This window comes from Nelumbo nucifera, chromosome 7 (assembly GCF_055504915.1).
Source record: "Nelumbo nucifera cultivar China Antique chromosome 7, China Antique-T2T, whole genome shotgun sequence".
NCBI lineage: Eukaryota > Viridiplantae > Streptophyta > Magnoliopsida > Proteales > Nelumbonaceae > Nelumbo > Nelumbo nucifera.
The window spans coordinates 40,542,326-40,566,775 of record NC_142655.1 but is presented as its reverse complement, the minus strand read 5'-3'; the positions used below and the strand labels follow the sequence as shown (position 1 = coordinate 40,566,775).

The following is a 24,450-nucleotide window of genomic DNA, read 5'->3' as shown; positions in this document are numbered from 1 at the left end:
GAAGACTTACCAATCATATGGTTTGTGGCACCTGGATCATTGATCTAGGAAGACTGAGAAGGAACTGAGAAAACATGGAAAGCAATTGCTCAGTTACCTGAATTTGCTGCATACAAGGTGGATGGAGTAATAGAAGTTTCCTCAAACTATATACAAACATGCCCAAACTATTCAACCTGATCACATATGGTACTTAGAAAACCTTCCTTAGGTACAGAGACTAGAGGCTGAAAAAGAATGCTACCCTAACTTGGTTGTTGACTATCCTAACTAGTCATAGAAGATCCAATATTAGCTACATTAGGTCCTTTGTTCTACTTCCCTTGTGACTTCTTAGGCTTGTTAATCAAATCCCAACAAAACTCCTTGTGTGACCAAACCATTTACAATGGATACACCAAAACTTGTTTGTCGCCTCCTCCTTTCCTTTGTACCTAGGGGTGTCAATGGACCATATTCAGGTTGGACCCCGTCCAGTTCACATCTATATTGGATGGATTGGATAGTCCAAATTTTAATCAGGTTGGACTGGACCACTTTTTATTGTCCAATATAATTAGCAGACCGAAATGGACAGACTACATTTATTTTTAAACTGTCTAAAAGTCCACTGAAACCTTGAAGGCTAAAGCTCTCGACATTTCATCATTTGTCTCTTCGAAGTTAGTCTCTCTCTCTCAAACCCTCTTTCAAATGCCTCCTCTCAAACATCACCCATTAACAAAATGGTCATCCACTTTGCATTGCTGCTGACATGTTTTTGGTGGAGGTGTAAATCGGGTCGTGCCACCCATGGCCTGCCACAGCCCAACACGATAGAAAGCAGGCCATGCTGAGCACGGCACAATCATACAAGTCATGCCGGGCCTAGGGTTTCAAGTCCATGGGCCAACACAGCATGACATGACTGCATGTGTCGTACCATCCGCAGCCTGCATGCATAAAGTTGCAATCAAATCAAACTCAGATTAGATGCAACAAAATCCGCATCTAATCCGATTACTGAGAACCTCCATCCTAATCTGATCGAAAATCCGATTGGATTTAAAGATTCGGATTTGAATTCGAATCCTAATGGACTCTGATTGGATTTGGGTTTAATCCAACTCTGCTATAAATTTTCTAAAATACTAGAAAAATTAAAAATTTATTTATTTTTCAACTTTTATATATAATAAATTAATATAAATATAACATACTAAATTTATTATATAAAATTTATATATTTAATATTAAAACTAATAAATATTGTAATATAATCGGATCGATGGAGTCAAATCTAAATCTAATCCAGTTACATAAATACATCATCCTAATCCGAGATAATCAGATCGGGCCCCAAATTTTCGGAGGACTAGCCCAACCCACAACACAGCACGAGCCCATGTGGGCTCGGGCCGTGGGCTGTGCTGGGCTAACCCCCCACCCCCTGAAATATCCTAGGGGTGGGAAGCACGGCCCAGCTCGGCCCACAGGCCTACATGGCATGACCCAATTTACACCTCTAGTTTTCAGGATGGTTGGTCGAGGTCACTGACGACTTGGGTATAGTTCATTCCATCTTCAACATTGGTGGTGATTATGGCATGGCTATCTACTTCTTGTGGTCTCACCTCCCTCACTGCCAAACAAATTCTCTCAAGTAGGGGTGTCAATGAACCAATTTTGGATTGGATCCAATGCGATCAAACCTTATCAAATCAAATTTGGACAACCCGTTATAATTATTGGATTAGGCCATTCCAAATTACATTGGTCCATATTCTTATCAGTTTGAATCGGACCTAAACCAAATTCCCAATAATCTGATCAAAAGGCCAAACCTCGTCCAATTTGAAATCGATCAAAACTAAAGCTAGCATAAAGTTACAAAAGCATTTTTACGAAAGCACTTTTATGAAATTACTTATGTGAAAGCACTTTTACAAAAAAACTTTTCTTCATTCACTTTGGATTGGATTGGATTGGAACCAATCCGATTGGATCGGATTGGAACCAATCCGATCCATTTGCATTTTAATTGGACTGTATTGGATTGGAGCAGGTGTTGTAGTTTTTTTATATATTTTCTAGGTTGCTCATGTTATTTTGTTGTTTGATTCAATTTGGACTAGATTGGACCAAATCCGATTCATTTGCATTTTATTTGGACTAGATTGGACTTGGTTTGTATGGATTTGGACTAGAGTAGATGGACCAGTATTGGATTGGACCAAATCCGGTCCAATTGACAGCCCTATTTGTACCACACCCTTCTTGTTGTCACTTTTAGACAATAAAGCAACCCACTCCCCTCACAAGGATTCATAGCAACTCTCCTAGTTTCCTCACGCTGCACCGAAGGAAAAACTTCCTCAAGGACTGGAAGCTCCTTACCACCCAAAATCTGAACCCAAATAGGCTCGTAAACAGAGTTTAGACCAGCTAAAAATGCAAACACCCTTTCTTAAGAGAGTTTTTTGCATGCAAAAGCATCCCCTTCATTTTTTCAATCTAAACACTTATATCCAATTCTTCCACGTTGAAGTAAGAGCTGAATATGTGGCTGCAAGAGACTTCTCTTCTTGTTTCAATGCAACTCACTCCACTTGGAGTTGGTAGATCCAAGCAAAGTACCTTTGTTCAAAATATGTGGACTTTGCTTGGTCCCAAATTTCTTTGGATGTTTTAGCCCACATAAATTCTTTCTAAGAGCAGGCTGGATTCAAGATGTAAGCCAAGACATAATAAGGTAGTTATCTTGTCCCCACTTCTCATACTCAGCCTCTTCAATTGTAGGCCTTTTAGTCTTCCCAATGAGGTATCCTAACTTCCCTCTGGCTCCAATAAACATCTTCACACTCTTGGACCACTCCAAGTAATTCAGTCCATCAAGGACAATAGATACAGGAAAGCCAACACTCTTGGACCATTCCAAGAGACAGAACTCTCTAAGGACATTGTTGAAACACAACTATTGGAGAATCCAAACTCCCAAAATGGTCAAAAACAGACTTTTCTGGGCACACAGTCACACAGCTATAACAGTCCAAGGTAACAGCAAGAAAAACGAACAAGGATGGACAAAAAACTGGAAACAAACACTTACTCGAGGGGTGCAACCACTTGTACCAAGTACTCACTGTCACTGAGAACCACTACTGCACACACAGCCTAGTCAACATGCAAATAACACTTCAGTTTCCACTGGGAAAACAAGAGACATAAAGCCGGTCACTTGGAAAAACTCATTCTAATAAACAAAATACCCCCCAGTCAACTTCCAGAACCATTCTTAGGCATAATAGCGTTCAACCAATCTTCAAACACAGTCCAAACTGTTAGAGTCAACAATCAGGGGTATTTGAGTCATTTCATAGTGTTTTATTCTAGGTTGATTTGTTTGTTATGTTTGAGACTGAATAGGGTGTCACATACATAAAGAGGGGCACAAAGGTCATTGTACTTTAAATTAGAAGTCTATATATTGTTATGGTTGGCTGGGAAGATAGATTTTTCTCTCTTCTGAGAACAGCCGAACCATCTCTTCATCTTCTCCCCTCTTTTCCTCTTCTTCTTCTCCTTCTTTCTCTCTTCTTCTTTCTCTCTATTTTCCTTTTATTTCAAGAAATAAATCAGGTCTGATCGAATAACTAACATGGTATCAGAGCCCAGATTTTCTTCCCCGTTTTTTTTTTCTTCCCAGCACCTTCAGCACATCGAGTTTTAGGTTTTTTGTAGTCGGCCTCTATTAACAGGTATGTGTAAGAAGTGATTTTCTGGATATTTCTTGCTAATGGAAGTGAGTGATAGGTGTGGAAACAGTGCTGAAACCTGTTACAGCACATGTTTCAGAGCTTTTGTCTGTGTTTCTTGTTGATAGAAGTGGGTGATATGTGTGAGAATAGTGCTGGAAATTAATTACAGCACATGTTTTGGTCGTAGTTGAATGGTTGCGGTATAGTGTGGTGTTGTGAAGTGATGTTTTTTTCTTTAACCATGGCAACCCTAGGACAGAACACTGATCAAAAATCCAATGCTATGATTCCCCCTGATTTTCTGAACGTACAAATGACTTCCATCAAGACGAATGGTGAAAATTATGTGCCATGGGCCAAGTCAGTGGAGGTCTTTCTTAGAGCCAAGAAAAAAGTGAAACATGTGAAGGAGGAAAAACCCTCAACTGATTCCCAAGGGTATAGTGATTGGGAACAAGAAGATGCACAAATTATGACGTGGATAAAGAATAGTATGGAACTCAAAATCATTGTGAATTTCATGTTTCTTGATACAACTAAGGAGATATGAGATTATGCCAAGAAACTCTATTCCAAACAAGATACTATACAAGAGTATATCAGCTCTATCAAGAATACTTTAATCTGCAACAAGGAAATCAGATACTTGAGGACTATGCTAATATGAAGAACCTTTGGAATGAGCTGAATATCTATCATCCCTTGACACCATATGTTAAAATTTAGCAGCAACAAAGGGAGCAACTAGATGTGACCAGAATTTTAGTAGGTTTGAAGGCTGAGTATGAACCAGTTAGGGCTCAAATTCTTAAAGGATATGCTCTTCCCTCTCTTGAGGAAGTGTTTGCACAACTTCATAGGATTAATATTGGGTCTTCAAAGAGTCCCACAGTCTCAGATAGATCAGCCTTTGCAATGATGAGAGAGGGAGGCCAAGGAAGTAGAGGAGGTCATTGAGTCCAGGCAGGTTGTGGTCTGAATATGTATCCTCTTGATGATAGAACTGTTCATTAAGAAAGGAAGAAAAAGGAGGAAATTAGATTTTCTATGACAGATTAATGCTCTCATACCATGCAATCAATCATAGAATAATCAAGGATGGAAGATGAGAGAGAGAGAGAGGAAAAGAAGAAAAAGACAACAAACAGATTTTAGAGAGAAATTGAATGGGTTAGTGGCGGATCCCACTTCACCCTACTATATTTTATCAGTAAATAAATAAATAATTACAGAATGGTCCCTGGAAGAAAAGGAAAATAACAGGAATCCCTATGTGCCTGAAACATTCATAAAAATACCCCTGACAACAATTAATATTCTTCATGAAGAGAAGATTTTATCTTTTTTTCAATTAATATGCATGGTGATTGGCATAAAACCTAGAGAACTAACCCAAAATTTTGATTTTTTTTTTCTTTTGAGAATTCATCACTGTGGCAAAACCTAGGTGCCTGCCTAGGCAACTAAGTGCCATACCGTGCACACTATCAGCTAGACACCTTGACAATATGGGGAAGGTATGTTTGATATCCAGGTAAACAGATACCCATTGATCAACCAATTCAAAGGCGCTGCCCTTGTCACATTGACATGCCTTTTTCCAAGGAGAAAACTAGGGCATAACAATAGATGAAAACATTCCACAATGGCTCCAAGTGGTTTAAAGTACTATTTGGCACTTTACACATGCAGTTTAAAGTGGGAACATAGCAAGGAGAAAAACAAAAGAAATTATCAAAAAATGGATAAAAACCAAGATATCCAAAACAAACATATCAGATTAGTTATGTTCATAAAACACTGATGTGGAGCCCTTGTTTTATCATCTAGTTTAAACGATACTGCTCATAGATGAAATACACAATTCTGCTTATAGATACTGCTCATGATTTAGCATATTACTATTACACCATTGACCCATACCTTGGATCTGCACTTGTTCATGATATCAATAAATTCATTTCTTCCAATTCCTGTGAGCCTCAATGCATCTGCTGCACTAAAATTAGGGATGCTATCATAAGGTTGCTCTGCAAGGAATATTAAATGCATGAGAATGTTGTCAGTTCTTCAGCATATGATATGAACCAAATAAGGATATCCCAAGGTGATGATACTCTATCAAGTGCAAAAATCTAATGAGATGTAAACAAAAAAAAAAAAAACATTAAATCTTTCATTTAAGAAAAAGTATGAGAACAAGAAAAAATAGCAAACAAACACGGATTGTTAAACAAACAATACAAAGTAGGGAGGGAAGTGAAGCCCACATAAAATGACTTTTTGGTGTAATTTAAAATAAAGTTGTCCTAGAACTGGAAAAATGGTGCTTCTTCACAAGTTGCTTATCTGTCTATGGTTGGTCTATATGGTGTTTTAAGAGCAATTAGGCAGCAAGATATTTTAGTCTTCTCTTCTTTAATTAAGGACACTCCAGTCCATATTTTATAGTAAACAAGGATATAATTTAAATTGAAGATGAATAATATATATACCCGTCTGCCTGTTAGGCAAGATTAAGTCTAATCTCAATTGAACAGAGCAATAGGGTTTGCTCTTCTTCTCAGCCTATGGTTAGTGATTTTTTTCTTCTTGTCATTGTCAAATCACTGTTCTAACAGGCCACATGGTTTCAGAGCATTAACCAAACCTGGTTGTTGCTTTTTCTCTTCTCCTCTCTCTATTCAATCTGCTTCCCCCTCTTCTCTCTGTTTCTTTTCTGGTTCTCTAAGAAGATCTGGAAATTGGATCAGGGCCAACTGCTTTTCAGGGAAGCTTGTGATGGTTCTAACCATGACTATGTCTATGTGTATGATTATCATTTGATGATGTGAGACCATCTATTAGGGCAATCCAAGAGCAGTAATGTGACTGAAAGTGAAGAGAAGAGGTTGTGAGAAATGAAACATATGTGTGCCGTACACATGAATGAATTAATTGGGGCTATAAAGAAATTGTTTCTGGACTGTCATCCTTGTGAACTTGATTTGAGCAATCTATGACCTGTTTGCAGCAATTTATTTGATTGACCCACAACTACTCTTGTGGATAGTATATTGTTTTAAGGTTTTTTTATTGGAAGTTTGTTGAACCAAGGTAGAAGACTTTATCTGTAGCATCCTTTTGTGAACCAACCCTGGTGTAATTCCTTTTTGATCAGCTTTGGTCTTTTTCTTTTCTCTTTTTTGTTCTTTTTATTTATTTATTATTTTTCACGAGATGGAGATGAAATTCTCTCCTCTAGTGTCAGAAGATTTCTTTCAAGCACAGATGACAACTATTAAGTGGAATGATGCAAGTTATGCCCAATGGGCTACATCAGTGGTTCTAATCTGAAGTGGAAAAACCAAGGACTAGTTTGAAGGGTGATAAAGTTCTGATCTGCACTAAAATTCTGTTAGTATTAGTATTAGAGAGATATCAGAAGGGATACTAGAGAGAATAGGAGAAGAAGAAGAGAAGAAGAGAAAAGAGAAGAAAAGGAAAAATCTGGTTCGAACTAGAGAGCTTGATAACCCTCTCTAGTCGGCCAGGTTATATTTATATGTTTCTATTCAATAATCAAAAGACTATCATGTCCCTACTTAAGTATGGGACACATCAATTAACATAAACATTACACATCAGCTTTAAAAATAAATAGAAAGACTAAATTACCCCTATACAGTCGACACTAACACTCCCCCTCAAGCTGGTGAGCATATATCATATAGTCCCAGCTTGTTACATATGTAGTCCACTCTTCCCTGACTCAACCCTTTGGTGAACAAGTCTCCCATTGACTCTCTGTGTTAACATATGTAGTATCTATCACTCCACTAAGCACCTTCTCTCTCACAAAGTGACAGTCAACTTTTATATGCTTTGTTCTCTCATGAAACACTGGATTAGAAGAGATGTGCATTGTAGCTTGGTTGTCACAATAAAGCTTCATTGGAGTGTCAATTGAATATCCCATCTCCTATAGAAAATTTCTCAGCCACACTAACTCACAAGTGGTATGTGTCATGGCTCTATATTCAACTTATGCACTGCTTCTTGCCACAACTGTTTGTTTCTTACTTTTCCATGTCACCAGATTACCCCCAAGGAAAGTACAATAACCTGTAGTGGATCTTCTGTCAGATACAGAACCAGCCCAATCAGCATCAACGTATCCCTCTATTTCAAGATTTCCTCCACTCTTATATATCAAGCCACGACCAGGAGCTCCCATCAAATACCTTACAATCCTTAGAACTGCATCCCAATGCGGAACCCGAGGTTTCTACATAAACCGACTCACCACACTAACTGCAAATGAAATGTCTGGCCGAGTAATGCTTAGGTAGTTTAGCTTACCCACCAACCGCCTGTACCTTCTAAGATCTTCAAACTCCTCACCCATATCACTGCTCAACTTGGTATTTGGTTCCATAGGTGTTTCAGCTAGTTTGGCACCTAACAATCTTGCTTCTTCCAACAAATCAAGAGCATACTTCCTCTAGCACAAATTAATACCATGCTTAGACCTTCTACTTCTATCCCCAAGAAGTATTTTAATTTACCAAGGTTCATTGTTTGAAAGTACTCCTGTAGAAAGGTCTTCAACCTATCAATCCCCAATCTATCACTGCTAGTAATGACAATATCATCTACATAAGCCACCAGTAAGATCTTCCCAGCATGCAAATCATGACTGAATACTAAGTGATCAACTTGACACTGTTTCATGTCAAACATCTTTATCACTTCACTAAATCTACCAAACCACGCATGGGGAGATTGTTTAAGTCCATAAATGGCATTCTTTAGTCTGCACACCTTACCATCCTCCCCCTAAGCAACAAACCCAGTGGTTGCTCCATATAGACCTTCCCAAGGAGATCACCATGTAAAAAGGCATTCTTGATGTCAAGCTGAAATTAAGGCAAGTCATACATAGCAGCTAGAGATATCACAACACAGACTGAACCAATTTTAGCAACAGGAGAGGTCTCCGTGTAATCAACACCATATGTTTGGGAATACCCTTTAGCAACCAATCTAGCTTTCAACCGCTCTACACTACCATTAATTAAATACTTAATAGTGTATACCCACTTACAACCGACAGCCTGCTTACCAGGAGGGAGCGTGGTGAGATCCCACGTATAATTATGAGCTAAGGCAGAGAGTTCTTCTTGAAGGGATGAGAGATCCATCACATGGATGGCCGAACCGTGCAGGAAGGTTGGGTGAAATTTCAAAAATTTCTCCCATCTGGGAATCGCATTCCCTATTTTAGAAAACTGCATTTTCAAGGATCAATCTTGAAACAAAACCAGACTAGATCTGAAACCAAAAGGGAGGAGAGGGATATACCTGATAAAAAGTAGCAGTAACTCCTAATGAAGGTGTTCACACCCAAGAAGAAAACCAAAACCTGCCTCCACTAAAGATGACATAGTGTGTAGTGAAGCAGGACCAGCAGGACGGCTCTTCAGCAAGAACTGAATTCTTCAACAAGAATGGAGTAGAGGGCTGTTGAGCACGACTTCAGATTGTTTCTTCTACCAAGAAGCAATATCAAGAACAATTCTTGACCACTCCCACAAGTGGAGTGTTAGACAGTTTTGTATGCCCTTAGCTACAATCAAGAATGATGTACTTTATGAATTTATTGTAAATGAATAAAAGTGCATATTTGATTCATGTTCCCTTGGTATGTTTCTGTGTTATACCCTTAAACTGGACACTTAATGAGACTCGTGTTAGTTTAGAATGTTCACAGCCAGTGGATCGGTCTGGGGAGACCTATCCTGACAAGGCTGACACTTTAGTGCCACCAAGTCGATTGGGGTGGCCTGTCTCAGCTACCAGGGTGAGACCCTAGGCACATACAGTGTAGGATTAATAGAATCTTTGAACCGGACCAGATTTCCAATATTGCCCTGGACCTTGGAGATAGATGGGCAAAACTGGAAAGTTACACCTAACCCCTAGACTCGATTATGATACTACACTAGATGTCGGATTGGGCTGTCTTTGATGTACCAATCAGTGAGAATTCATCTGAGTGGGTGATCATAGTGAAAGGATCAGCCCCTTTGTCGGACAAAGGTAATGATCGGGGATGCACTCTCTCTGATGGAAACCAAGACTGCCGGCAGCCGATTTCAATTGTTGAGATTTTGTTTTTGCAAAGTACATTTTATATGAGATATAAAAGTATATATTATGATTTCTAAAATGTTTGCAAAAGGTTTAAATTCCCGGGATCCATATAAGTAGAGAGTGCAACACTGTTCCTTGCAGCCGAGGGAGAGGTCCTCTCTTGTCGGGCAGTGTATGATCATTATGGACTGAGAGGTTAAGTGTAAGACCATTGAGGATAATACCTGATGGGCTAATCTTGCATCTGCCCACAGTCCCAGGGTGTTACAAGGTGGCTTGGCCCAGGGACCACTTAGGGTAAGTGTTGGGCCCATAGAGCCCATAAGATGGGATTTAGGGGGTGCACTATCCATAATAGTGTATTCGGCCAGGCCTTGTAACAAAGGTTGGGCTGAACCCATGTGGCTGATGTGTAGATCAATGTTTGGGTCCCACACCATACAAGGAAGACTAACTGGGCAGCAGTTTGGAAGGCTAATTGAGTACATAACCTTAAATGGGCCTTAAGCCCATTTTGAACTGGGCTGATTTGATCAGTCAATTAAAGGGGGGCGAATTCTGAAGTGGATCAGCTGATGGGATTGGGCTTAGACCCTATCCACTTAGAGAGTCCAAGATCTAAATCACATTTAGATCTGGAAACCTCCTAATTAGAGTAGGAGATGGCTGATCTGATCTGCAGATAAGATAAGGATTATCCCTTATCACTTAAAGGGACTTCTAACCCAAATATGATTTGGATTAGCAACTCCTAATCTGATTAGGAGCTGATCCCTTTAAGATTATGAAAGAAGAAAGGGGCGCATATAGTTTTCTGTGATTGAGGTTCAATTCTCTTCAGAGCAAAGAAATCACAGAAAGAGAGATTTCCTGCATACTGCGAATTCTCTCCTGTCGCCTCCTTCCTGTCATTGCCATTCCCTTTAGTTCGATCTCCAGTTCTTGGGAGAAATCAAGATTTGATCTTGATTCCAATCTTTTGGGAAAAGATTGGTTGGAGTTGTACCCACAAGCCATCCAGTTGATTCTTGCAAAGGGTCAAGTTCTTTTGGAAGAACGTTGTTGATTCTGCTCCATCCTTCACTGCGCCATCTTCAGTGGGAGTAGATTTTGGATCCTTCCTTGGGCGTGAACACCTCCATTGGGAGATATTGATTTTCTGTATCAGGTATATCCTCCCTCCTACTTCTTTTGGTTCAAATCTGATTTGGTTCTTGATTCAAGATTGATCCTTGAAAATATGTTTTCTGAAATAGGGAATTCGATTCCCTGCAAAGATGGGAGAAATTTTTGAAATTCGCCCTATCCATTCCGCAAGATTTGGGCGTCCATGAGATGGATATCCCATTCCTTCATGGAGATCGAACTGGGTAGGGGCGGCAAAAACAGGGAAGAACTTTGCAGATTGCTATGATGTCTTTAACTGAGGAATTCGCCCCCTTTATTTATTGCCTTCTCAGCATCAGCCTCCTAATCTAATTAGGAGAGAGATCCTTAATCTAAATCTGATATTTGGATATGGACTCTTGAATGAATAAGACCCATCTTATCCTTAAGCTAATCCTAATCAGATTATAAATCCTATCTTGCCTCCTTTCAATTAACTGACTTAAGCCCAGTTCGAATTGGGCTTTAGGCCCATTAAGTTTATATGCTCACTTAACCTCTTAACCTGCTACCCAGTTGGCTCTCTTTGTATGGCGTGGGACACAAACATTGATCTACACACCAGCCACATGGGCTCAGCCCAGCCTTTGATACAAGGCCTAGCCAAATTCACTGTAGGACACAGTGAACCCCTGAGTCCATCACCATGGGCTCTTAATGGGCTCAACATTTACACTAAATGGTCATTGGCTCTTAATGGGCTGAACCCATGTGGCTAATGTATAGATCAATGCTAGGGTCCCATGCCATACAAAAAGAGCCAATCTAGCCAGCATTTAAAGGGAAAGTGAGCTATGTGGCTAAATGGGCCTAAATCCCATTTCGAGTTGGGCTTAATTATGTTAATTAAAAGGGGTGAATTCTGGTTTATAATCTGATTAGGATTAGCTAAAGGATAAGATAAGTCTTATCCATTTAAGAGTCCAGATCCAAATATCAGATTTGGATCAAGAAACTCTTTCCTAATTGGATTAGGAAGCTGATCCAAATAAGGCTATAAATAGGGGGCGAATTCACCGGTTTCATACACTCAGCAATCTGTAGAATTCTCCTCTAGTTCTTTCCGCCCCTACCCAGTTCGATTTCCACCTTTGAATCTGATCAAGAATAGTTCTTGATATTGTTTCTTGCTAGAATAAACAATCTAAAGTCGTGCTCACCAGCCCCTTGCGTGATCCTTAAGTGGATGTGGGTTTTGGTCACCTCTTTGGGCGTGAACACCTACGTTGGGAGTGGGAGTTACTGTTATTCCGTATCAGGTATATCCCTACTTGCTTCCTTTTGGTTTCAGGTCTGGTCCGGTTTGTTTCAAGAACGAACCTTGTAAATACAATTTTCTAAATTAGGGAATAGGATTCCCGAAAGGGAGAAAGAAAATTTTTGAAATTTCGCCCATCCTCCCTGCAAGATTCGGCCATCCATATGATGGATCTCTCTTTCCTTCAGTATTTGTGCTCTCATTGGTTCATATTCAAATTCCAGCCCTACTAAAAATTTGGTCACATCTAGTTGTTCTCTCTGCTATTGCTGAATTTTAATATCAAAAGTGAAGAGATGGTACACATTCAACTCATTACGAAGGTTCCTCATGCTAGCATAGTACTCCTCAAGACTCTAATTATCCTATTGCAGGTTAAACTACTCCTGATAAAACTGAGACACTCAAATAGTGTTGTCTTGTCCCGAATACAGTTTCTTAGCATGGTCCCAAATCTCCTTCACTGTATCTAGGAACATGAAATTCACACTGATCTTGGGCTCCATACTTTCCATAACCAGGTCATAATCTGTGCATCTTCTTGCTCCCAATCACTATACTCATGAGACTCAGTGGAGGGTTTTTCTTCCCTTACATGCTTCACTTTCTTCTTAGCTCTAAGAAAGACCTCTACGGATTTCGCCCAAAGCACATAGTTCTCCCCATTCAACTTGATAGAAGTCATTTGAACATTCAAGTAGTCAGTGGGAACTATCACACTAGATTTGTTTTCACTGTTGTCTCCTATATCTGATTTTTTTTTAATTCACTTCTCACCACACTACACACTAGTAAAAACCACCTACAATCACAGTTTCAGCAACACCCATCACTGATTTCTTCACTCTCCACACCGCAAAGCTAGTAAAAACCACCTACAGTCACAATTTCAGCAACACCTGTCACTGATTTCTTCACTCTCCACACCAAAAAACTACCACACAACTACCTGAATACACACCATAACACTAGCAACTCACCAATCACTCGACCCCCACTGAAATACCCACATAATCCACCTATTTAATCACCACAAAAGCAACCTGCACTCGACTGTCCACGGCACCACCTGAAACAGCCCTCTTCTCACTATCGATTGGGGGGGGGGCCACCTACAAACCACTGCAAACACCCACCAACCTACTGACCGAAGCCATGAAAACCTCCAAGAGTAAAGGGCAACCACTCCTTTTCAGCCCCTTTCCCTATCTCCATATTGAAGAAAAAAAAAAAAAACACTAAGCTGAATGGCAATAAAAAGAGAATTCTGGGCAGATCTGATTTTGTCACAGTTGCTCTAATACCATGATAAAGTTCTGATCTGCACTAGAATTCTGTTAGTATTAGTATTAGAGAGATATCAGAAGGGATACTAGAGAGAATAGGAGAAGAAGAGAAAAGAGAAGAAAAGGAAAAATCTGATTCAAACTAGAGAGACTGGTAACCCTCTCTAGTCGGCCAGGTTATATTTATTTGTTTCTATTCAATAATCAAAAGACTATTATGTCCCTACTTAAGTATGGGACACATCACTTAACATAAACATTACACATCAGCTTTTAAACATAAATAGAAAGACTAAATTACCCCTATACAGTCGACACTAACAAAGGGAAACCATGACCAGATGCACCCTACTATGCTGAACGAGTGTAGGAGGATGCTGATAGGTCCCAGTCAGCAGCTACGTGTATAATGCTCTTCTTAGGGTAAGAACAAACCACAAAACTTTATTTGACTTCAACTACCCATCCAAGCTGGTTGGGTGGTGTTTAAATACAAGAAATTCTTAACTGCCTACCAATAAGATAGCCCCTAATTAAGGGATTAGCCTTCTAACTAGTTGGCCGATCCCTATGCCATAGCAAAATAACAAACTAACAACAATAACAAACTATTTGGCCGAGATATTCTCCAACCAGTTATTGACCCATTCGAAAGCAAAAAAGACAGAAACAGGAGCACGTCTACACGTCCAGCATCACTCCATGTACCTCGAATTCTTCCTGGGCAAACTAGCAGACCTTCTTAACTTATCATTGCCCCCCCCCATTAAGTGGAACCTTGTCCTCAAGGTTCAAAGTGGGAAACCAATCCAGTAGCTCCTTGTGTGTTTTCCCACGTAGCTTCTTCAATGGGTAATTTCTTCCATTGGACCAGGCTTTCCTCAATGAAGAGCTTGCTTTTTTCACCCATCTTGTGTCTATAATAGCTTCCGGTTCAGCAATGATTTCCCCATCATTTGTTATAGGTGGCAAAGTTGTGCTTGTAGCGACGTGATCACCAACATATTGCTTTAATGAAGACACGCGAAAAACAGGATGAATCCGGGAACCTCCTGGTAACTTAAGCTTATAGGCAACTTTTCCCACCTTCTCTTCAATTGTATATGGACCATAGAATTTGTTGGCCAACTTTTGGCAAGTTCTTTGGAACACAGTTTGTTGGCGATATGGATGCAATTTAAGGAAGACCGAATCACCCACTTGGAATTCAATATCACATCTCTTTGAATCAGCTACCTGTTTCATTCTGTTCACAGCCACGTGTAAATTGATCTTGAGTTGTTGGAGAATAGCATCCCTTGTGATAAGTGTTTGATCAACTTCGTTTACTGCTGAAGATCCGACTTCATAGTGGGGAATGTTGGGTGGCAATCTTCCATAAAGTGCTTGGAAAGGTGTCATTCCAGTGGATATATGGTAGGTGGTATTATACCAATACTCTGCCCAAGGGAGGAAGGAAGCCCACTTGCGTAGCTGTTGAGATGTGAAACATCTAAGATATTGTTCGAGACATCGGTTTAATACCTCAGATTGTCCGTCGGTTTGTGGGTGGTAGGAGGAGCTCATGTTGAGTTGGGTTCCTGACAATTTGAAGAATTCCTTCCAAAAATTGCTTATGAAGATGGGATCACAGTCACTGATGATCGACCTTGGCATTCCATGCAGCTTGATCACTCCTTTAATGAATTTTGCAGCCATTATCTTGGCAGTGAAGGGATGTGCTAAAGGCAAGAAATGCACATACTTTGACAAATGATCGATGACAACCAGAATTGTATTGAATCCATTAGAAGTCGGCAAGCCCTCTATGAAGTCCATTGTGATATCCTCCCAAACTTGGCATGGAATGGGTAGGGGTTGAAGGAGACCAGCTGGTGATTGTGTGGTTGCTTTATTTCTTTGGCAAATGTCACATGAAGCCACATACTCTTTGATAATTTTATGCATCGATGGCCAATAAAATTGCTGAGCCAGCCGCTTGAATGTTCACAAGGTACCTGAATGCCCACCCAAGGGTGAGTCATGGAATTCATGTAAGAGTTGAGAGATGAGGTTCGAATTTGGAGGGATTACAACTCTGCTAGGGTGCCCAGGAAGAATCCAAGGTACATGGAGTGATGCTGAACGTGTAGACGTGCTCCTGTTTTTGTCTTTTTTGCTTTCGAATGGGTCAATAACTGGTTGGAGAATATCTCGGCCAAATAGTTTGTTATTGTTAGTTTGTTATTTTGCTATGGCATAGGGATCGGCCAACTAGTTAGAAGGCTAATCCCTTAATTAGGGGCTATCTTATTGGTAGGTAGTTAAGAATTTCTTGTATTTAAACACCACCCAACCAGCTTGGATGGGTAGTTGAAGTCAAATAAAATACACATAGCTGCTAACTGGGACCTATCACCTAGCCAACTAGAAGATCCAAAAAATTCAAATGAAACACTGAAAAGGACACTGATGAAATACATGTGAAAATCCAGCTCCTCCATTTCTCCCCAAAACCCATTCTCCTCATCACTTCCTCCAGAAATCCCCACTCCACATGATCATAGGCTTTTTCTAAATCAATTTTGCATATCATCCCCTTCTCCCCCACTTCTAATTTTGGAATCCACACACTCACTTGCAATCAACACCCCATCCAGAATTTGTCTTCCTTGGACAAAAGCCATCTGAGTTGGGCTCACCACTGAATGCAACACATGTTTTAACCTTCCCGCCAACACCTTAGCTAGAATCTTATATGGGCTGCAAATCAAACTGATCGGCCTGAAATCTCTCACTCTCACAGCCCCATCCACCTTTGGGATGAGGGAAATGAAAGTTGCATTAGCCAACCTTTCCACACATTTATCCTCCCAAAATTCTTTAAACAAAGCCAGCAGATCTTTTTTGATTATATCCCAGCATGTTTTATACAATGATACAATCCAATATTAAAACCATCTGGGCCCGGAGCTTTGTCTCCTTTCATCATTTTAACAGCCTCCCAGATCTCCTCCTCAAAACCTCTCTCCAACCAATCCCTAACCCCTTCCTTCACTTTCCCAAACTCCATCTCCCCAAGATGACATTTCTGGAGAGGCAAGCTTTGTATAACCTCTCATAGAAGCTTCTAATCTCTTCTGCAATATCCTTCGAATCATCAATAATTCTTTCCCCCTCAATCAATCTGAATATTGTATTCCCTTCTCTTCTTCCCCTTACCATTGCTTGGAAGAAAGATGTATTTTTGTCTCCCTGTCTAAGCCACTGAATCCTCGCCTTTTGCCTCCAAAAAAATTCCTCAAAATGGATTAGCCTTTCCAGCTCCTCTTTCAGCCTCTCTTTCCATCCTCCCCACTTGAAGCAGGTTGTCCTCCTCCTCCAACCTATCCAGCCTAGCCATTCTTTCCAAAACCTCCTTCTTTCTCTTCTCAACATTCCCAAAAATTTGGACACTCCAACTTTTTAAATCTTCCTTTAAAAGCTTTAGTTTCTTCATAAATTTGTATATGGCTGAACCCTCCACCTCATTTGAGATCCATCTTCTCTCCAAAAACTCCAAAAAATTTGGATGTCCCATCCACATACTCTCAAATCTGAAAAGCTTGGGCCCCTTCAACCTCACGAACTCCCTTAATAAGATAGGTTTATGGTCTAAGATAGAGAAGCAAGAGTCCTGGATCAAATTTTCAAACATTATCTCCCACTCCTGGTTGAACAGAAATCTGTCCAGCCTCCTCAGGGTTGACCAAGTGAAAATGGAACCCAACAACCCCGGCTCCCCCAACTCATTCCTTTAGATGAAATCCCCGAAATCCCTAGATGCCCCTAACCATCTTCCATCTCTCCCACCCTTCATTTCCCCAAGCCTCCTTACCACATTAAAATCCCCCCCATCAGCCAAGGAACAGCCCCTGACATATGAGCCTTCTCAAGTTCCTCCCAAAGTAAGGATCTCTCCCTATCCAGATTTGGGTCATACACATTTGAAATCATCTACCTTTATTCTTGAACATGTTCCAGCACAACTAAAACAGAAAATTGCCCTACTGAGAATTCTACCAACTTCAACAGGTCTGAATCCCAAATCAAAATCAGGCCTCCAGAAAGACCCTCCGAAACCTTGCAAACCCAATCCCTATTTCCCAGACCCCAAATTTTATTGATAACCTTCCAATCTACCTCCTCAAGCTTAGATTCTTGAAGCAGCAACATTTCAATTTTGTAACTTCTAACAAAGTTCCTAACTACCTCCCTTCTCTTAGAGTCTCTTAAACCTCTAATATTCCAAGAACAGATTCTCATGAGTCATGACTATCTTCCTCTTTTTTTTCCTGCTGTCTTCTCCCCCTAAGTCAAGTTTTTTCTCTCCCTTCTTTCCTTCTTCCTCCACCTCCTTGAAAGCTTCCCTAGCAAAACATCCCCCCCCCCAAGAAGAGAAGGCCCAAAAATATACTAACTTTCACCTCTGCATCTAAAACTTCCTCCGAGTCCCCCCCCCCCCAATCAATCTTATGTGTTTCATCTATCTGTATCAGTTCCTTCTCTTCCCCTTCTCCCTTCTTCTCTACCAGTTTCGTCCTATATTTTTTCCTTTTATACACCTGTTTTCTCCCACATTCCCCACCTTCTTCGGCTTCCTCCCCTTCTTTCGTCACCTCAGTCTCTTCACTGCTGCAGACAAACACTTCTCCCTTCCCCATCAATTCTCTATCAAACTCCCCTCCCCAGTTCTTAGCCGAATGAGATCCTTCCTCTCAGTTCCTGCCGTCCTCTCCTCTCTTTCTCCCTCACTACTTCCCCCTCTACTCCTCTTGAGATGCCTGACTCTCCCTCACTGTCCTCCACCATCTTCTTTTTTAAACTCTTCCTTTGTTTTTCTTTCTCCCTTACTTCTTCCCCCTCAAATTGCTGGACCTACACACCATGCACTACCTCCTGGTTCTTCTCAAACTCCTCTCCAAAAGATTCAAAGTTGAGAAGATGTACCTGGGAGAAGGGAGCTATGTATTTGGAACCCGTCCACTGACCTCCGGCAGCATTCCTCTATCAATTGGCTTGATTGCTTCCCATCGTCATCCTTACAGCTCCTAGGATAAATTCCGCACCCGTCATCTTCCTTTGAGGGAATAGGCTTCAAAATCTTTCCGTCGTTCCTTGCATTGTCCGTCTTTCTCTTCGTCTCCCCCTTGTTCTTTTTCCTTTCCCCTGCTGATTTCCTACAAGCCACTACTCCTTCCTTCTCTGCACTGTTGAGTTTTCTTTCTTCTGTTACCTTCTTTGAATATTTGTCTTCTTCTCCATCACTATACACGTACTTTGTGGTGCAGCATACAAAGCCATCCGCCGTCTTGCTCTTCCCAATATGGTGGATGATTCGAACCAATTTTCTTTGGCTTCTATTTTGTGCTTCTTTCTCCCTTGCAATTTCTTTCTTCTTCTCCATCACTATGCGCATACTTTGTGGTGCAGCATACAAAGCCATCCACCGTCTTGCTCTTCTCAATATGGTGGATGATTCGAACCAATTTTCTTTGGCTTCTAGTTTGCGCTTCTTTCTCCCTTGCAACTTCTTTCTTCTCTGTAATTTCCTTTCCAGACTCCGACCAGTTCAGTTGCCCTCCTCCGGTCCTTCGATCTTCAAAAGTTTTTTTATCGTGGTTTCCCATTTTACCCTTGACAATCCCACAAGAGATATTTAAATCCCTTTCTTGTCCTCGATCTGACAATTCGCCTCCTCTATTATCCTTACCATTGTCCAAATGGTCCCCACTCCCTTTAAATTCCTTTCTTGTCCTTGATCTTCAATGCATTCTCTGAACTTGCCTAAAGCATTTCCAATCGCCACGAAAGTCTTCGAACTCTATGCATGTAACGGTGTACCATAAACGTTATTCCAAACCGGATCAAGATCTTCACCAAGCTTCGCTAAAGAAGGGGACCATTTATCCAACCGCAGCTCTGGGAACTTGCTATCTCCATATCCCTCTCGCTCTAAAACTCTCTCCACTTGGTGTTTCGGGGAAGCCTGTACCACCAAGGGCTGAAGCTTTTGCTTAGTTGATTGTGAGAGGGTACATTCTAACACAGAATAACTTGAAACTTAGAGGGTTGCAGTTTCCAAGTGGATGTGTTATGTTGTGCTGATGAGGAAGATGTGTCTCACATTTCGTTGTTAGACAATGTATGCCCTTAGCTCCAATCAGCTTGATGTACATTATAACATTTATTGTAAATGAATAAAAGTACATATTTGATTCATGTTATATGGTGTGTTTCTGTGTAATACCCTTAAACGTCTCACATTTCGTTGTTAGACAATGTATGCCCTTAGCTCCAATCAGCTTGATGTACATTATAACATTTATTGTAAATGAATAAAAGTACATATTTGATTCATGTTATATGGTGTGTTTCTGTGTAATACCCTTAAACTGGACACTTTTATTAGACTCATGTTAGTTTAGAAAATTCACAACCATTGGATAGACCCGGGGAGGTTTATCCTGCCAAAGCTGATACTAATGTACTACAAGTCGGTTGGGGTGGCTTGTCTCAACTACCAGGGTGAGACCTGAAGCACATGTAGTGTGAGTTTGCTTGAAACCCTGAACCGGACCATTTTACAGTTATGCCTTGGACCTTACAGATAGATGGGCAAAACTAAAAAGTTACACTTGACCCCTAGACTCGATTATGGTACTGTACTAGGTGTTGGATTGGGTTGTCTTTGATATGCCAATCAGTGAGATCCTTAGAGGGGGTCAAAACTTGGGTATGTTGGAGCAGTCCAAGAATTCACCTGAGTGGGTGATCATAGTGACAGAATCAGCCCCTTTGTCGGACATAGTAAATGATCGGAGAATGCACTCTCTCTGATAGAAACCTAAACTACCGGCAGTTGATTTCAAATTTGTTGAAATTTGTTTTGCAAAATATATTTATATAGAAATATACATATATATTATGGTTTCACAATTTGTTTGCACAAGGTTTTAATTCCTGGAATCCATGTGAGCAAAGAGTGCAACACTGTACCTTGCAACCAAGGGAGATGTCCTCTCTTGTCGGGTAGTGTTTGATCATTATGTGTTGAGAGGTTAAGTGTAAGACCATTTAGGGATAATAAACCTGATGGGCTAATCTCACATCTGCCCACAGTCCTTGGTCCTTCGTAAGATGGTTGGACCCAAGGACCATTTAGTGTAAATGCCAAGCCCATTAAGAGCCCATATTGATGGACTCAGGGGTTCACTATAATCAGCAGTGAATTCGGCCAGGCCTTGTAATAAAGGATAGGATGAACTCATGTGGCTTATGTGGAGATCGATGATAGGGTCCCACGCCATACAAAGAGAGCCAAGCTAGCTAGCATTAAAGGAAGTGAGCCTGAAAGCTTAATGGGCCTAAAGCCCATTTCGAACTTGGTTAATTTGATTAATTAAATAATGAGTGAATTTGGGTATGGATCAGCAGATAAGGATAAGAGGATAACTCTTATCCACTTAAAGAGTCCAGATCCAAATAGAGATTTGGATTAAGAAACTCCTAATTGGATTAGGAGAAGTTGATCCCGATCTACAGATAAGATGAGGGATAAGCCTTATCACTTAAAGAGTCTAGATCCAAATAAAGATTTGGATCAACAAACTCTTAATCAGATTAGGAGATTAACTCTTTAAGTTTATATAAAAGGAGGGCGAACTGCAAAAACACACACAGTTTAACTAACCTTTCTACATTCAATTCTCTCTCTCTCTCTATTCTTGCCACCCTACCCTGTTCGATCTCCACCTCTTGGAGTGATCAAGATTGGATCTTGACATTGTTTCATGGTGGAAGAAACAATTTTAAAGCTATGCTCACATCCCTGCATAATTCTTGCTAAAGAATTTGGGTTCTTGCTAAAGAATCCCCTTGTTGATCCTGCCTCACCCTAAGTTGTGTCATCTTCAATGGAGGAAGGATTTGGTACCCTCTTTGGTCGTGAACACCTATGTTGGGAAGAGATTTTTGCGTGGATTCTGTATCATTTATTCCTCTCCCTAATCTTGGTTTCAGATTTGGTCTGCTTTGTTTCAAGAACAATCCTTGAAAAATATAGCGTTTTTTAAACTAGGAATAGGATTCCTGAAATGGTGAAAGAAATTTTTGAAATTTCACCCAACCTCCCTGCATGGTTCGGCCATCCATATGATGGATCACCCTTCCCTTCATTTGCTCTATTGCAACTTTTCATACTCAATTTGGTCCTATATCTTCAATTTATTCAAGGTGGTTAGGAGCCCATTGGTTGATCCGACTGAAATTTTCAACTATTGGCCAAGAATCCAAGGTGGAGTTAAAGTCAAGATCCTTTGGACATGTATTCCTTTTGCGGTTTGTTGGGAAATATGGAAGGAAAGAAACAAAAGGATCTTTGAGGAGAAAGAGAAAAGTATGGAAGAGCTGGTAGCTGTTATTAGTCCAACAGTTATTGGTTGGGTGCTCTTGCTTCCAAAGTTTCAAGGACTGCGGAAAAAAGACTTTGGAGCTGAATTTTGATTTTCTCTGAATTCTTGATACGATTGCTGAGATTTGTCTTGTTTCAGAAATGGTGTTCTTTTTTTGTTCTGTGGCTTTACATTTGTATAATCTGGAGTGGGTGACATCTTATCACCTCGTTATGTACTGTTTTTCCTTTTAGGAATAAAATTTCTTTTTATTTATCTTCCAAAAAAATCCAAAACTCTCCAAAGATCTCTACCAACCAAATGATTTCAAGTAATAGTAATCAGCCACTCAAAACCCAATACACCCTACTCATCCTAGTAGAAAATGGATCATGGAAGGGTGGAAAAACAAAAAATCGTGCTGATGCCAAGATGTGAATCAATCCAAAGAACAAAGTTGAAGATAATCTAATGTTTATGCAAAAAAAAAAAATCAAGTAGAAAAGATTTGGACCAGTAGAGGACAGAGAAGAGAGAAGAAGAAAATAGGTTGGGGAAAAGACAAGATCATTGTCTGTCTCACAGTCCCCACTAAGTTATATTCTATCTCATTATAACATGAACTTTATTGACAAGTCTGCCACTAGTCAGAGGCAGCAATAGAAAGAAAAGACAAAACAGCCCAAGTATGCTCATTAGATATTCAGCCCAATAACAAATAAAATAAATAAAAGGCCCATAAAATCATAAAGGGGAATATCAAAGAGGGGTGATTCACTGGAGACATCACAAGAGACAGAAGCTGGAAGGGGAATATCAAAGAGACAAAGCTTCTCCCTCTTAGAAGGAACTGGCTCCGCGAATGTGACATCCATGGAAACAAACTAGGTGTCACTAAGAGGATTATAACAGTAGTAACCCTTCTGTGCGATGGCATAACCAAGGAAGATACATTTCTTGGCCTTAGATTCAAATTTGTGTCTTTGAAAACTGGGAATATGCTCTATGCACATAGCAAGTACAACTACACACTCTGAGAGAAATAGAGAATATGTCCTCATCAGGAAAAAGAAGACTAAAAGGAGGTCTGAACCTAAGAACCCTTTAAAGTAAATGATTAATCAAATAGGTTGAAGTAAGAACTACACCTCCCCAGTATTTTATAGGAACATGGGAGACAAAAAAATATGCTTCTAGCAATCTCAACAATGTGTCAGTTTTTCCTTTCAACTACCCCATTACAAGGATGCCCCTAATAGGGCAGCTGCAAGAATAAATAATAAAAAGGGACCTTGGGCCCATCACAACTAAAGCCCATAAATCATAAATAAAATAGAAGAATCAACTAGAGTTGCTTGGTCCAATATCTCAACATGACTTTTCATTTTACTCTTTTTATATGGCCTATGATTACCAAAGTGCCCCTCCCATATGTTTTAAACTTAAAAACATTTTTTTTGTCTTAAATAACTTGGAATCACCAGGTAAGTTGGTAAGTTAATGGAATATTAAAATTATAAAAAACAAAAAATAAATAAATTCCATACTAAATATAACTGTTAAAACAGTTAGTTCTTTATGTATTATGGGCCGCAGGGGTACTGTGGTCTTTTTACCCTTTTTGTGTTGCCCTATTATATAAGAAAAAGCTGGCGCCACCAGCACAATTTTTGCCTCTCCATTTTTTGTTTCTCTCTTCTTCTTTTCTCTTCTCTCGTCTCTCTCTTCCTGTCTCTGCTTCTTCCCTTCTGTTCTTTTTTCTCTACCCAGAAAACATGGTATCAGAGTGGGTTCTGTGGGCCTGAAGACAAATCGAACCCTGTTTCTCTTCCTCCTCTGCTGTTTTTTCTAGATCAATCAAAGGAAAATCAGACAAAACTGATCTGAGAGGTGTTTTTACCTTTTTTTTTTATTTTCTTCTTGGCGGTGTGCCAAGACAGAGCTGTTTGCTCGTGGTGACAGAATGCTGTGAAGATTTTGGGTGGTGTTTTACACCTGTAAGGATCGTGTGATCCTTCCTGTACCCATATGGGCAATGTTTACAGGTCAAGAATGATTGGTGGTGACTGCAATAACAGAGGTAAGTCCAGTTTGGTGGCTATGGTCATTGTGTGACCTTTCTTGAATGAATAACTGTGACTGAAGGACCTTCTCCTTTGTACTGTGACGTTTTTTTTGGGGGATAACCTAGCACTGTGGTTGCACTCTTTTTTGGTGTTGGATTGTTGTCAGATGTGTGAATTTTTTTTCTGGTAAAGTTTGTCTCAGTGCTGTCCGATACCAGAACCTACATTTGTGTGTTTGAGACATCTGGTCTGTAGTTGGAAGTGCTTTTCAGTTGTCCTTTTTTTCCATGACCTCTGAAGATACAGCCACCTCAGGTATGTCTTCCAGCTATAGTGAACTAGGTGGGAGTGTTGACATGACCTTCCCCATGGCTGTTGTTCCATTAGATG

At 40.2% G+C, this 24,450-nt stretch overlaps 1 protein-coding gene across 7 annotated transcripts in view; it reads right to left on the bottom strand.

Annotated features, from left to right (window-relative positions):
* The window catches only part of LOC104590755 (FAM91 carboxy-terminus protein), a 96,285-nt gene that overhangs the window by 59,350 nt on the left and 12,485 nt on the right, over window positions 1-24,450 (bottom strand). For all 7 annotated transcript variants that reach the window (XM_010249499.3, XM_010249500.3, XM_088891278.1 and 4 more), the window contains one exon: window positions 5,661-5,767. In XM_010249499.3, coding sequence (XP_010247801.1) covers window positions 5,661-5,767 — 107 coding nt within the window. The remainder of the gene's footprint in view (window positions 1-5,660; window positions 5,768-24,450) is intronic.